This window comes from Ammospiza nelsoni, chromosome 3 (genome assembly GCF_027579445.1).
Source record: "Ammospiza nelsoni isolate bAmmNel1 chromosome 3, bAmmNel1.pri, whole genome shotgun sequence".
Lineage (NCBI taxonomy): Eukaryota > Metazoa > Chordata > Aves > Passeriformes > Passerellidae > Ammospiza > Ammospiza nelsoni.
The window spans coordinates 36070920-36087067 of NC_080635.1; the positions used below are offsets into that span (position 1 = coordinate 36070920).

The following is a 16148-nucleotide window of genomic DNA, read 5'->3' on the forward strand; positions in this document are numbered from 1 at the left end:
TTGTCTTGTGACACTGAGCCTCACCTTTTGCTCTCATTTCTTGAGTTCTTCCACTTAAGGCTTCATTTATATTTTAAACTGCGATGGCTGACACCCATATGTAACACCCATTCTTCTATTTCAGTCTTGCCAGGTTTTACAAGTAAAGGCCATGCAACAATGTCTAATAAGAGCAAGTCTAAGTAGAAAGCATAATAACCTATTTTGGCTGGGCACAGGTGAACTAATCTATTGGAAATGTGGATGACCAGCTCAGAGCTATCAATTCACATGTGCCAAATTTAGTTCTTCAGAAACAATGTTAACAATGAAACTGCAGTCAGCCTCAAGCGCGTATTGCTTGTTCAGTGACCATCTCAGGTACATGAGGAAAAAATAGGGCATGTCTGAATGCACAGGATAGAGTGATTTGACAGAAATAGTTTTAAAATTACAATGTACTTTTTCGAAATTCTTAGAGTTAAACAAACTCAATGTTCTCAGTTGCTTTCAGCAGAAAGATTTTCAGTCTCCTTAGTCACGCTTTCTGGCTACTTTTCTGCATGGGCTGGTGGGCATCACGCTGACTCAGGAGTTTGTGAATAGCAGAAGGGCTGCCAAGCAAGCTGACTTTCACCAGCTTGCTTGGCAGCTCTTCTGTTCCTCCCCAAGAAACCATGGATAACAGCACCAGACTCCCTTGTGGAGTGCTTTTGACATCTGTGGATTAAAGTGCTCTGTTAGAGAGTGCTATTCCAGGAGAAGGATTACTACTGAATTAAATAGGGGCAATACAACATTTTTAATACTGCTGTCCATCCTATTCCTCCTACCTCACAATGTTTGCAAAACTACTGAAGTATTTGCATATTATCTGTGTATTTTGCCATGTCAGAAGATCTAGCATCTCTCTGATGGGCAAGTCAAGTCAGACTTGGGTATCCCTCCTATCCATTACATTATTGGAGAGATGTGGTGATCCCTCTCTCAACCTTATGCTGGGTGGCAATGCTCAGTTTCTGCCTAGCTGCTATTTTTTTTTTTTTCCTTCTCTCTCACCACATTTTGACTTCAGTTGAAATCTGTCTTTTTTCACCAGGATTACCTTATTTTGCTGGGTTTGGATTTTGGGGTTGGTTTGGGTTTTTTTGGGGTTGGTTTGGGTTTTTTTCTGCATACTCTTATGCGTGAATATTAGTGACAGCTTGTAAAAGATGCAACAAGTTCCCTCAGTTGTTTATTTTTCTATCTTTTGTTTTACTGAGATGGCACCTGGTAACATGGAGGCACCTCAAAATTCAGAGGTTTCTTTCTGGACTCTTGATCTACCTCTGACATCCCCTGAGGCACACACCCCCTGAAATGCAGCTGAGGAGATCTCTGCCTTCACTGGGAGTGTCAGTGCTATTGCTGTTCTTGCCTTGAATTTTCAACCTTCTTCCCTGTTATGCTGTCAGGGCTTGGGGGAGGAAGGGAGAAGGGGTTGTTTGGTTTGAGCTGTTCTTTTGGTTGGGGTGATTTTCTGTTTTGGGATGGTCTGTTTCAGGTTTTTAAAGCCAGTCAGTCAATATAGGCAGCAACCCAGACTAGCACATGTATCTGATGGCACAGAGATGCAATGTCCCATACTCACTACTCTAGCTGACACCACTTTTATGTGACCACTGATTTTGTTATTGCATGGTTTACTAAGAATTTATTTTCTTCTGTTTCTTTTTCTTTTTTTTTTTCTTTTTTTTTTTATTCCAAATTAATATGGTCTACTACCCAGACAGACCATTTTAGGGACTGGATATGTCAGTGCAGGTTCTCCACTGCTTTGCTTGAAAGGACTGTGCCTACCTGCAGAAATCATACTCACTCTGTAATTTTATCTCCCTTGATGCATCCCTTATCTTCAACCTCAGTTTGTAAACGTAGTTCCCAGAAATTATCCCAAGTACTGTGTCTCTCTCACCTCTCATTGCTCTAAAATGTGCAGTGTTGTTTGGTGTGATGTTTTGCTCAAGTTCTTCCTTAAGACACTTTAACTGAAAACTCCCTTACCCTCCAGGCTAGGGGGAATTTGCTCTGTATATTCCCAGCAAGGGCAGGTGTCTGACACTGGGAGGCTACCCCTCCTATCCATTACAATGCACGGGCAACATTTTGTTATTTACAAAGGAGGTGCCATTTTATTTTGTCTGCCATTTTAGCACTATGTCTTCATATGGACAGGGAAAAATATTTCATATCTACTGCCTTGATAAATATCTAACCTTGCAGAGAGTAGAACCAATATACACAGACAACACAACTCCCATATTTGCATTTCAGGCTATCCTCATTCATTCCCAAAGCCTTCCTCTCCCAGTGCCCTGCTCTGCCTATTTATAATACCTAGATTCAAACAAAAGTCACAAAATCCCTGAGTTAAAGTGCATGCAGTTGTTCAAAACAAGACTTGATTAAGAAACATTGTCACCTAGTGGCCAGAACAAGATATATTTATTTTTGCTGGGCTTGTAACAGGATGTACATAGAATGTGTGTGTGTGTGTATCTCAGTGTATCATCTCACCAGTGATTATTTCTGGTAATACCATAGGCTGACATTTCAGCTCTTCCCAGTTCAAATACTCTTCACATGTTCATTCAACTAAAAAAGATAGAGCAGCAGAAGCTTGGCAATGCTGCCAAGAGAAACTATTGAAAGTAAATTGCTCAGCAGAAGAAGCAGTTCATAGAGCCTTACAGAGACTGTCCCATCAACCACCTCCCTCCCACCCCAAAGTGCCCGGAGCACTTCACTATCTGCCCAGTCTCTTTATTTACAGAACATGTGCCTTGCTCTTTGTCATTTCAGCTCCTGATACTCCCACATGGCCTGGAGATGGGGAGGCAATTTTCTCCCCTCCCTTCCTATCCCCAGCAGCCTGGTAGTGAAGTGCTGGATTCTTGACATTGAGACGGTGCTTCCTGAAGGAAGGCAGCTGCCCCCTTGCTACAACATTAAACCTATCAGCCGTCTTTCATAGCACAGACTCCTTTGGATATCCAGAGGTGCTGTGCAGAGCCACCATGTCACACCCCTCTATTGTGTTTGTTCGTCTCTTGCTGGGTCAAGATACAGCAGCCTTTCTGGGATATCTGCTGTTTGTGCCTGGGCAGAGGGCTGTGGGTCAGCTCTTCTCTCCCTTTCCTGGGAATATTGTAACCTGGCATAAGCCACCAGGTGTTGCATGCCTTATCCTGTCGTGGGCAGCACACACTCAAAAGAGGTCGTGTCTTGCTCTGCCTTGCCAAGGTGAAGCAAGGCCACCACTGTCAGAAATGGCAGGGCTGGTTTGTGGGATAGAAGCTGGAGCCAGCTGGGAGCCAGGTGCTGCCTGATCTGCTGCTCAGCCCTCCACCCCCTTTACTGGCTAAGCCACATTTTCAACACTGAACCTGACCCTTATCCATATCATTTCTGTTAAAAGTCATTCATCTATACACATCTATGTAATTTCAAAAAGTGGGATGCGAGCCACCAGGGCCTTGCACTAATGGGCAGAACAATAGCTGTAGACATTTGGAAACTCTAGGTCTCTCCAGCAGAGTGTCTGATTTTCAACATGTTTACAGTTATCTCCCTGTGTTTTGCTCACACACTTAGACACATAAAAGTCTGGCATCTCTGTTCCTGGAGAGTAAGAGAGAATGCAACTTTCTGTAAAATTAAATAAAAGAGACTTTGAAGTTCTATTCCAAATATTCTCTTCATATAGATTATCATGTGTATTACTGAAAAATATTCCCATCTGGGACAGACTTTGCTGCAAGGAGATCCTAGATTGTTCTAAGAGAAGAAACCTAGTTGTATTAGCTGTACTTTTCTAAGGAGAACTGGTAAAGCAGCCCTCTGACTACGTGTGAGAACTTTCTGTATCCATTATTTTATATGAGGAACTTCAACAGCTGCAGATTTTGGCAGATTGTTTTTAGTCTCTGCTCCACTCTACTAATCTTTGTTCCTTCTTATTTTCCCAGAAGTAACACTTACGAGTTTCATCTATCCACTTAAGGAAAAAACTTTCAGGGAAAAAATCCACTTTAGACCCTTAAACGGCGCGTCTTCAGTAGGTGTAGCAGCAGCTCTTTGTTCTGTTTTATTGCTGCACTCAATTACTTGCTCTTTCTTCTGAAATGCACCCAGATGCTCAAAAGGGTTTCATGCATAGTTGTCTAGTGGATAATCTGGTTTCATATCCTTCTAGTGGAACAAAAGGGAATTTTAGAAGATATGTCATACATTTACACTCAACAGCTCCTTTCGTTATTTGCTTTTTTGATTTCATCTAATCATAGAATGGACTGAGTTGGAAGGGACCTTAAAGATCATAAAGTTCCATGGATTTTTTTTTCCAGGTTGGTTGTCTTGGTTTGGAAACAGCATTGTGATTTTTGTCCTGTATAAACAAAGACATCTCCTGCAGCCCACCGACTACCTCACATTTAACTTGGCAGTGTCAGATGCCAGTATCTCCGTGTTTGGTTATTCACGGGGCATCATTGAAATCTTCAATGTCTTCAGAGATGATGGATTCATTATCACATCAATATGGACTTGCCAGGTAAGACTGGATAACACTTACTTAATCTGACAAAATTAATCTGACAAAAGGAGTGTAGCTATTTCTGTGGGTGTGCTATATATAAATAGTCAGACAGCACCCAAGTGAAAGGAGGTAGTCACTAACCTTTCAAAAAGACTGTGTACTCTTTTGTTACACCTATAAATCTGTGCATTTGACTGGTGTTTCACCAATTTTCAGTGGGTTTTTTTCCTGTGTATTCACAGAGTTCTTACTAGTTTGGTGGTTTTTACTTCATGTTAGAGCTCACAGTCATGTTGGAAAAATCAAGGCATAGGCCGTGCTTGTCTTCAGGTCACCTGAAGCAAGCCTGGTTGTTGCTTTAAGACAAATGTTAAAGTGCCAATGTCGACTCCTGCTTGACAAGGCGTGTAGAGCCAAGCCTCCACACAGCATTTGGGCATAACCATACATTTTAGCATGCAAGGTTTTGCACTAAATCAGTTGTAACTCTTCAATCACATTTCTAAACTCTTGGTTGATTCATTGCCTGTGGTAGAATGAGTGATTTAACTTTATGGCACAGTCGAGATCTTGGAGGCAGCTCTTTGTTGGAGTACTCAGAAAAAGTTATTACTGTTAATTCCGAAACATACCTGTGTGGGCAGAATATAAATGCACCCCATGGACAGATAAGCACAAAGCTGGCTCCCTGGTGCTTCCAGCAACATCTGTGAGAAAGATTATACTCCGTTTCATCAGGGAATCAAAAATCTGAAAATGACAGGATAGCCTATGGCAAGGTGTAAGAAAGATCATGATGAAGGAAAAGAGAGAGAAAAATAATCCTCTTTTCTTGGAGGCTTGGTTTTTTGTTTTTTTTTAAGGAGGAAGTTAAGCCATTGTACCACATAGATGAAAGAACATTTACAGGTCATGTCCCCTCCATTTCAATAGAAAGGTTCTGTTTATGCAGAGAGGAAGACTTCTGTAGGAGACTGATTAACCTAGGAGCTGTAGCTTGATCTAAAAAATTATTATTTTATTGTTTAAAATGCATCTCCATAGTCATTAGGCAGAAAACAATTTATCAAAATTAATTATTTCCTCAGCTAAATAGCCTTCTTTCTCTAATGAAATGACCTACAGTTGCAGTCTAAGATCTGTTGAGCAGAAACTCTGAATTTTTTTCATTAATGGAAAACTTTGAAGTCATAAGATAAACGCATACATGAAAACTGTAAGATTCACACCCATATTCAGAATTAAACAGATGCATATTTTCCCCCTCTTTCAAGGAGGGTTGGAGCTATGACTGAGAAAGGAAAGGCAAAATCTGCATCTCCAGGTTCAGTTCTAGCTTTGTTGCAGATTTCCTGTGTAAGACAGGGTAAGCCTTTCAGTGCGAAATCCTGACCCTAGGTCACTGGCATAACTTAATGCTTACAACTCACAAGGTTGAAAGAAGTAACATTGAATGACCTTTCTGCATTCCTACTCCAAGCTCTTTCAGAGCCCTGTCTGTACTGTGGCTCCTTTTTTTGGGATGTAGAAAACACTGCACAGAGGAATTGGCAAGGCATGGCACACTCTGTCTCTCCTCTTGGTTTGCATGGGAACTTCTGTCAGGAGCCTTACAGATTCTTTCATGATGCTTTTGCCTGGGAATCCCTCTTTGGCTGACTTGGAACTACTAAGTCTTGTTATGATGATCTGACTTTTTTTTTTAAGATTTTAAAATATTAAGGTAGAGGGGTGCTTGAACTTTGTGAGATGGATGTTTACTTAATCTTGCTGTACTTGAATTTCTTTTTCAAGGGGAGAAATGGTCCATAACATTTTTAGAGTACCCAGATATTTTGTTGGTCAGTCAGTGTTAAGTAATTTGGTTTGTATCTTATTGTTTTAATCAGTATTCATTTGCAAAGTTTGGATATCAAGCAAAGTTTTAAGGTTTTGGAGATCTAAGGACTTTGAGCAGGACACTAAAAATGCTTTGGCTTTTCTTAACACACTGATTTGCAAAGCATTAAATTTTCTGCTTTGGTAGTCCTCTGTAGGCTCTAGAGAGTAACATGAACCTTTCCAAATATGAATTTATACTGTTATTAATACTAATTAAAATGAATGGTAATCTGGAAAAGTCAATTTGTACTTTAAATTAAGTTTGGATTTGTTGTGGCTTGTTGAGTGGTCAAGCTGGTTATGGATTATTGAGAGAACATCATGTAGGATTTCTGTTTCAATCAAGATTTTATGCTGTCTTGGGGAGCCTCAAAAACATGTGTAAACCCTGACATCCATCTTCTTGATTAATAAACTTGACAAAACAAAAGCCAATGATGAAATAATAGATTAAGGAAATAGAGTGGCTGGATTCTAGTAAGAATATTGTGCAGAAATATCAGGAAGCCTTTGTGCATAAAAAAAAAAAAAAGTTAAATCATCCACGTGTGTGTAGACAGCCAACACAAAGGTAATTCTGAAAATGTTTAATGTTGAACAGCAATAGTGTTTGGATTGCTGTATTCTGAGTTTGTAGTTTTATTAGAAGGGGTCTCACGGGTAGAACATGAGGAATGAGGAGCTTTGTGCCATGAAGGTAAAGCCCATGCTTTCTATCAGGACTGGCTGAAGTTGGTGTCTCTGGCTCTCCTCATGCACTCAGGCTCCTGTGCAAGTAGCTGGGGTGGCACTTTGCATGCATGAGCATGGCTCTTTCCTTAGCATGGCCTGTGTGTTTTCCCTTACTTGGTTTGTTTGGCTGAGTCCAGAGGATAGCCTTATTTGGTTTTCTGTCATTGTCTGGTTCACTACACATTTGCTCCTATTGATCAGTTTCTGCTGTCAGGAACACTTAGGAAAATTTTATTTTCCCAAGCTAGCCTGTCATTTCTGTTTATGAAGAAATTTCATGAGCTCACCTCACTTAATCCACATAACTATTTTGTTTTCCTCTGACTCGGGTCTCCTGTGCCCTCAGGTAACATTTTTCAGCATTAAGGTTCACCATCCTGGGCTGCTGTGGTTGAAGGGAGTGGGGTAAAGACAGACAAAGAGTACTTCTCTCAAAGCAGCCTGGTCTTTGAAAACTCTCTGTAACAAAAGATGTATCTCCAGCTACCAGGACAATCTCACTGCATACCTGCTGAAAGGGACAGAGAGGAGTTCTCCTGTTCTCCTCTGTATGGAAGAAACAACACTTTTCTTTCTCATGCCAAACATTATTTTTGGAGTCTGACAGGACTCTGCTGTCAGGAATGAAGTTACATGGTGCATCTGTATCCAAATGCTGGCTCTGCTGAGTGCTCTGTACAAATACAGTTTTACAGTGGTGGGTTTTGGAATCTGCTTTCACTTTTGTACCTCTGCTCTACCACTGTCTCATTCCTGAACTGGACAGAGGAAGGACAGTCAGTCTCTGGCACATCCATTTTTTAGCCTCTCCCAATATGATCAGTGAGTAAACTGGTTCATATGGTGAATTTCAGGTCAAGGAATGTAACCCAGTGACCAAGAGCCATCTGTTTCCCTATTGACCATATTCCTAGTGAAAAGCTATCTCAGAATATATTTTTGTCCTTCACATATTTTTTTGTTCGTATGTTCTGCTGAACCAGAAGTTGCAGTGAAACCTGTAAGTAACATTGTGTGCAAATGTTCATGTAGGAAGTAGAGAAATACTCATTCTCAACAGGCAAACATGGCTTCTTTTGAACTTTATTTATCAAGTGATAGAAAGTTTTTCTTGTATTTTTTAATCACGTGGGAAATACACAAAAGATGCAGATTTCGGGAGGCCTCTAAATGCGGGGAAAGGATTGCAACCTATCTAAACTCCTTGGATACATTGCAGACATGTCTGAAAACAAGAATGGACTATGGAGCGCCTTAGAATTTGAAATCCTTCATAATCCTGGTACTTCAGTTTAAATTTGTTTCCAGTAGTTCACTTTTCTAATTTTTTAAAATGTTTTTTTGATAATGCAGTTTGGTTATTTAAACATTAATTTTTCAAACACTTAAAGGTTTTACTATGAGGATCAAGAAAAATGACTGTTCTTACCACGTGCTCACCCTGTTGGCATAGGCTTCTTTTAAAACACATTTCTTATTTCTGACTTTCTTACATGTAAGATGTGTCTGGGCTGTGCACCCCAGAGCACAGGGTGGATATCTCCAGATCAGGGACATACCCCCTGTCCCTGACATGCTGACTGACGCTGTTACCACAGATGCACTCACCTCACTGTCAGCCTAGGTATTCCCAGTCCATCTGGCCAGCCAGATGGTGCCAGAGCATCCCAAGCAGATCTGTCTCTGCACAGAAACATCCTCTGGAGCAGCCATTTTTTAAAAAAGTTCCATTTGAGGTATTAGTGAGCGCCAGGGTAGCTTGTGTGACAGGATCCAGCTCACACTGACTCTGTCCCTGCAGCCTGCTCTCATCATCACAAGGGCCAGCCTTCAAGGACCTGTCTTCAGCCTCACAAAGCTGCTTCTTGTTGAGCAGAATAATAAAGACACTGAGGGGAGCAGAAGAGAGATAAATGGCTATTTCATCCTCTGACTGGGTTTACTACAAAGCAGGGAGGAAATCTGGGTTTGAATCCTGCAGTGCTTCCGTGCTTCACACAGCACTTTACTCCTGTCTGGCATACCCTGGACAGGAGCACATGGCAATGAGGTGGTTAGCAGTAAGCCCCACACTGCACACAGGTATTGCTCTACTCTATAAGCTCTTATACACTCATGCACAGTTTGCCTGACAGCACCAGATCTGGGGAGTATGGGCATACCAAAAGGGCATGGTGTGGCCAGGAAGTCAAAATTCTCTGGAAACACCAGACTTAGTGTGTATGCATTGAGGAGTAAGTGGCCCACAGATGTCTGGGATTTCTTGTACTTTAGCAGATTTTCCAGATTGTGGTTGTGTAGCTGATCAAGTTGCCATCTGAAATCCCAGATAAATAGGGATGTCTAAGAAAAGCTAAATTAGATGTGCAAAATCCCTGATTTAACAATGCTGCTGTTGGATAAGGAGGGTTCCCTTCCCTCCAATGGATGTCTGACACTAATGTAGGGATCACATTTTAGTCTTTAGCCCCAGTATTTGTTTGCTTTAGCAATTGCTGGGCACCCCCTTATAATGAATAGTCCTGGTTCTGTGTTCCAAAGTGAATCCAACTCTCCCACACAGTCTGCAGGGGTAAAGAGGGAATGGGTCAGCAATCCCTCTGCTTTTTTACAGTGCCACTGCTTGATTTTTGAAAGGTCTTGTACAGTTAAGGGAAGGAAATGGCTGTGAATACCGAGGAATCACAATCTTTTGTGTTGAAAAGTAAAATATGAAAAATCAAGCAGAGGGTGAAACACGTCCATCCCCTTGTTCTGTTGGCTTCCTTCAGAGCCTCATTTGCTCCCCAGCTTTGCCACCTCCAATCTAGGAGCAGAGCTCAGAGCCACAACCCTCCTCTCACCAAGGCAAGTGACCAAAGCCTGCAAAGCTGAGCACATTGGCCCTTGCCCCTTTTTGGAGATTCAACTTCCAGCCACTCCCTCTTGCTAGCACCTAAAAAACTTTTGGGTGTTTTTTTGGGTATTATTAAATATCTGTTTTGGGTGTTATTAAATATCTAGGGCTCTCTCATGACACTCCAATAAATAATGTCCTCCTTTGTAAAAATTAGAACTGAATATCTGAAACACCAAAAAGAAAATTGCAACAGTAGGAAATGCTGAGAAAAGTATGATGAAAACACAAGGGCTGTTTTCAGAAGTTTTAAAGGGAAGGGCTTTTAATCTTGAATAAGTTCTTTTGTGCTTTATTGGTAGCATTTCCTTTCTCCGAAGATGCATTTATCTCTTTTCCTATATATAGGTTGTAAAATATTGCTAAATCTTGTCTGAGGAGGAAACAGAGAATTAATACTTTCCTCTTTTAACAAAATCTTCTGTAAATTGTCTGATAAATCAAAAACTCTAAAGGCATTTATGTTCTTATAAACAGAGTAAATTTGGAGCACACTGATTTCTGTCCATATAACATAACTCATCAAACCAACCAATTGTTTATGTAGCTAGACCATTGACTCTCTTGACTTGGTTAGTGATTTTATGTGTTTTATAGATACCAAGAAAATATTACTTTGTGTGGAGTGGTACTCCCTCACATTCTGGGGAGGTGGGAGATCAGTGGTAGCTCCACAGTCCATGCAAAGTCCAGTAATAAAAGCAATGTCAGATGGAAAGGGCCAAAATTAAACCTCACAAGTTTTCTTTTTACTACCTTCCCAGTACAGCTGCTGGGGAGATTACTGAGGACAGACAGCCACTACTGCCAAAGGTCTGTATGCATTGTTTGCCAGACTTGTTCCAGCCTAACCCCCCATTCACATTGCTCCATCATCCATTAATTTTTTTTCTTCACTTTTTCTGAAACAAATTTATGTCTCAATTATGAGCACTGGAATGTGTCCTCGTTCTTGTTTCCTTGCCTACCTGAGATTTGGATACTGAAATATAAAGTTGCAGAGTCTTCCCTATTTCTTTCTGATCTGCCTTCATATAATCTAAAGAGTGTATACATTGCAGTCAAAGAGGTAAAGGCAACTCATGTAGACATCTGTGAGCTGAATTTTAATGAGAAAAATACTTCATCTGCAGGCAAGGGGGAAAAGACTGCCTTTGCACAAACAGAATCATTAGCAACATAGAAGATCATTTCAGTGTAACTAATGTGACTTTAGGGAAGTTCCGCCAGTTTTCATTAGTCATGAATTTTCCTTCGTTTTCCTCTAAATGAGTATTTGTGCAGTCAATTGCGACTAATTAGGTAAGTTATATATTTGGTAGTGAAGATTTATGAATACCCAAACTATCTGTTTCCTTCTTTAACAAGTCTGACGTAGCCCCTGCTGTGACACCCAAGCACTGTGTCAAACCCCACACTGCTGCCTGGATTGGGCATTCGTTGCCTGAGTGATCCTACAGAACCAGGAACTTACAAAGCCTAAACTTTGATTTCTGTACTTGCTTTTCCTCCCAGAGGGCTTTGAAGTACCCTTTTTTAAAATCTCTATGTAGAAAATAGTAGCCTTTCACATCCTTTGGTGCTGATGTTGAAGACATTAAATGTTTTCTTTCAAAAAATGCTGTCCACTGCTCCTTCATCATTCATGATCTTCTCACCATAGGGGTGAACAAATAATATTCTTCTGACTCCTCTCTGTGTGCCACATTCTCTCACTGGCTTTTAAGCAAAATTTCATCTGAAATTGAAATATCACTCTAATAGAATTTGTAAATACTTTTATAGTTCTATCTTGCATGTACTCATCTTCTCTATCACAAAAATTTATTCCATTAAGTGAGTACACTGATAGTACTTGGGAAGCAAATCAGGTCCTGACCTAGATCTTGTGCTGAGTGAATCAATGACAACATGACTGCTGCTTGCAATGGGCTGTGTATGACAGGACATCCAGGACTTCCACACCACTGTCCCTGCAGAAAGGAATGATGTTGCATCTTGTGGGTTTCCAGATCACTCTTTAAGGTCAAGAATAAACTATTTTTTGTTACTTCCTTCCATGCTCTCCCTGGTGTACTAGGACTCCTTGAAAATGCTTGTGACTCTCCTGTTATTTTGGTACAGGATCCATAGGGGACAAGAATATTAACCTAAAAGGAGATCTGCTAGTAGTCATGCAGCTTTTTCAGGTTTTCAGGAAAATAACATGTTCCTGTCTTGGTCACTTAAGGCTGAGCTGGTACCACCACTAACCTGCCCCACCTTTTGCCTAGAACCTTCCTGAGCAGAAGAACAAGTTAAATTCTAGGCATTCAGCCAAGAGTCAGAGATGTCCTTGTATAAACCTGAGGGTGGCTACGTAAGCAGATTCCTCCTTGTTGGGAAGCAGCATAGAGGATTGTACTTTGGGGAATGTGTAGGGTCACTTGTAGTCTCTGGGCTGTCCTGGCAAAGTCCATGAACATTGGTACCTCTGATTCCCTTGAGGTGTGTAAACTTCAAGAAACATTTAACATGATATTCTGAAATGGAAAATACTTTGGAAAAAAAAGAAAGTGATTTTAATATGATGTGCATGGATTTCAGTTATCTACAGTCCACAAAGCTAAGCCTTGTCTTCTATGGCAATCTAAAGATGAGACAGGTGACTCTTCTTTTATCTGTGTATTTATTTGTTTGTATTAATGGTGATGCTGACAATAAACAAGTAGACTCTGAATTAACATCACTACAGTGGAGAGGAGTTTTGGCTCAGGCCCACTGAAAAGAATTTTACAGTATAGCACACGTCCCCAAAGGGCAATGCTAGATTTTCCTATCTAGTGCCTCTTAATTTCCCTTTACACTAATTCACAGAAAGACAATGGCAATTCAGCATTTAACCTGAAGATGGGAATCTTTCCATTGTGTCTGGATCCACTGCAGTGGTATGAACTAGATGCTCCCTGTTTACTCTTCACGGGGGGACACAAGAGGCATAAATCTGCTGTGATTCCACAGCATCTAACCAGAGCTAGAAAGCAGGTGTGTTCCCAAGCATTTGGAGATGCAGTATCTGAAGTAAGATTATTATATGATGGGGCTGTGTGAGGAAATTCTGCAATCAATTTCTATCTGTTCATTAAATGCAATGCCCTCAAGGGCATCCCCACCATTCATAGATGTGGTCCTTGATAGGGGCAGGAGTAGAAATTGTGGCCTGAGAAGCTGCAACTACAGTAGCTAATGGTCAGCCCAAAGTGAGTATACCTTGAACCTTAATTGATTAACCTGGTAGATGAAACTGGCTTCCCCAGGTTCACTAAAGCCAAAATGTAACCTGCATATAGTAATAGTGGCACTGAACATACATTAACTATATAGTATAATTAGCATAATTACATATCTGGACACATAATAGTATAGTCCAAATACTGCATTCATATTTTTCTACCTTTACAATACATGCCAGCCACAGAAAGATTTAATCACTTTGTGAGTGCAAAATACTGAATGTCTGATGCTCTCACTTAATGGTTTAAACTCCCTAATCCTGTAGCATATCAATTCTCATTGTTTTCTTATACATAGAGGTGTCAGAGCCCTCCAATGACTTGGGCTGATGCCATCACCTCTAAGCATAGCTATCCTTGAAGCCTACTGAGACATTTTGAAGGGCAGGATGCAAACATACCAGAACAATGTCTCATGAGCAAAAGATGTGGGAGCTGTAGTAAATGGTAAGTCGCTTTCACCTCCGGTATTGTAGAAAATCTCAAAGAAACTGAGTGCTTTAGGAACACTCTGCATTGTGGGTTTTAAGTAGTCTTTTGTGAAGACTAATTTTGATTATTGAACTCAGTAGTCCTTCTAGAACATCTGTGACTAAAGAGTTAGTGTAGTCCAGTAGACACATCATAGTATATTTGAGAGATGGGAGAATTACTTTGTCATCAGACTCAAGTGGAATATTTTTGCATTTACTTCAAACTTTAAGAAATGCTTAAATTTAAAATTGAGTTTTTAATTTTAAAATATCTGTTCCAAGGTATCTACAATTGCTTTTACAAATGTGTTTCTTGAAGATTGATTTAAGTGCTTTTTCATTTCTTGATGTTGAATGAGGTTTATTGCCATTATCTAATTACTCAAAATAATCTGATTTGTATGTAAAAAATAGTAATTCTGAGAGAGCTTATTGTGGCAACTTTAAGTATATGCTGTGGCAAATAATCCCTGTTTGAAGTTTATGCTTTTCTTTACGTATTCGTTATCTCATTTTCAATAGAAAAAAAATGCATGATGCCATGGTTCTGAAGGGAAACAAATGGATTTTGGGAAATTGCAACAGATTTGTCAGTTGGCCAGAGGAGGGAGTGAGGCAGCCTTTGTGGCTGGTGAGATCAATGTTTTGTTCCAAAGTGAAAAGTAATAGCTATTTTGGCAATCTGCTTTTGTGCAATTAAACCTTGATTAATCCAATATTATGAACAATAGGTTATATTTTACTGTGCTTTAAATGAAGACAACCCTTATGAATCAGTAGGGATTCATAAGAATTAAAGGTAGCAAAAGTGAGGCACACCAAAGCTCACAGCTAAACATTTCATAGTGCACTGGGGATTCCTAACTCTCTCTGTGTTGAAGCAAATGAATTTGCATGCAGTAGGAGCTCTATGTATTGTGGGCTGTAAATAGTGCTCCAAGAGCATTAGTGAGATTTAAAGTCAGGCACAAGTGCAAAGCAGAAAAAACCCACAATTTTTTCCTCAGTTGTGTCTTAGCTTCCAGGCAGCATAAAGATAATGAGCACCTTCCATGCATATCTATATAGCCAAGGGAGTAATGCTGGTAGGGCACTGAGAGAAAGCTTTTAAAATTGCTAATCTACTTCTGCTTCTTAATGGGTAAAAGGGAAAGCTGGTGTATTAAAATTACCGTGCAATCAACTTTGTGTTTATGTCAGAATTCATTACTGCATGTTAACACTGCTGCTATTTGATCATAATTAATAACAGAAAGGAAAAAATTGCATTAAACAGAAATGGAAGAAGTATTATGACTATGGAAGGAAGGAGCTGGCTGGGGGGTAGAATAAAAGAAAAACCAGAACTGTGTAAGGGGAAGCGCATCAATCTTCTTCCAAAGTAATTAAATGTTATTTTCTATTCTAGTATTTCCTTGGCTGTCATTCCATATATGTTTAAAGATGCAGAAAACTGAAATTATCACATATTTTTGCAACATGCAGCTATTAATCTCTGTCTATAGAAATTGGGACTATGTTAAAGCAGTTTCTCTGTTGTTATCTACTTGGGTGCCTAGCAGTTGTCTTGCTACCTACAGTCAGTACTGTCTGTTCAAGAGCAGAAAAAGTAGCAGAGATCTTTCTTCCAAATCGAGTAGGTGTAAGCTTGAAGTAAATTGGCTATATCTAGAGGAAGATCACTTGTTTTCTTCTGAGGACATATGTCTAAGTGACAATGATATAAAAGGGTTGCAGCATTGACAAACTTGCTGGGAAATGGTTTATGCATAGTAGGGCTCAAAAGCCACTTGCTGCCAATAAAAGTTTGGGACAAGAGTAGTCTGAGCATCATGCTCCCAAAGCAGCCTGTTGGATGGTCTCTTGTGGTTAAATGTTCCAGATGCTGTGGCTCCTGTATGGGCTGTTCTGCAGTTTGAGAGCCACCATTTACCTCCTTTATTCATTTCATCCAGAGCTCCCTCTGCTTCATAATGTTTCCCACTGTCACTGTTCCCAAGCCACCAAGCCTGTGGCCAGCATGGAAGCAGTGACAACTGCCTTGGGAGGCTGCTGCCACTTACAAGCCATTTGGCCCTGGTAACATCTCTGGTGGTAGCCCCCACACCTGCAGAAGGTCTGATGAAATGCTGGTATGAAATAGTATGCAAACAAGATCTGGTACTGACAATGGCTCAATCCATGAACTATGTTGATTTAGATAAAACCACATTTTTTTAGCAAGGCACCACTCCAAAGAAAACATTTAGGCTTTTCTTTCTTATGGTGACAGCATCTTAAAGGCCAAGAGTGTATTTTTAGACCCACCTTCCTCCCCTGTAGATGTGCTCAAATGC

At 40.3% G+C, this 16148-nt stretch overlaps 1 protein-coding gene across 1 annotated transcript in view; it reads left to right on the top strand.

Moving 5' to 3' along the window:
* Nucleotides 1-16148, top strand: part of LOC132071745 (opsin-5-like) — a 29132-nt gene that overhangs the window by 5448 nt on the left and 7536 nt on the right. Inside the window, 1 exon segment of the mRNA XM_059469505.1 lies at nt 4368-4573. Within this exon segment, the coding sequence (XP_059325488.1) occupies nt 4368-4573 (206 nt within the window).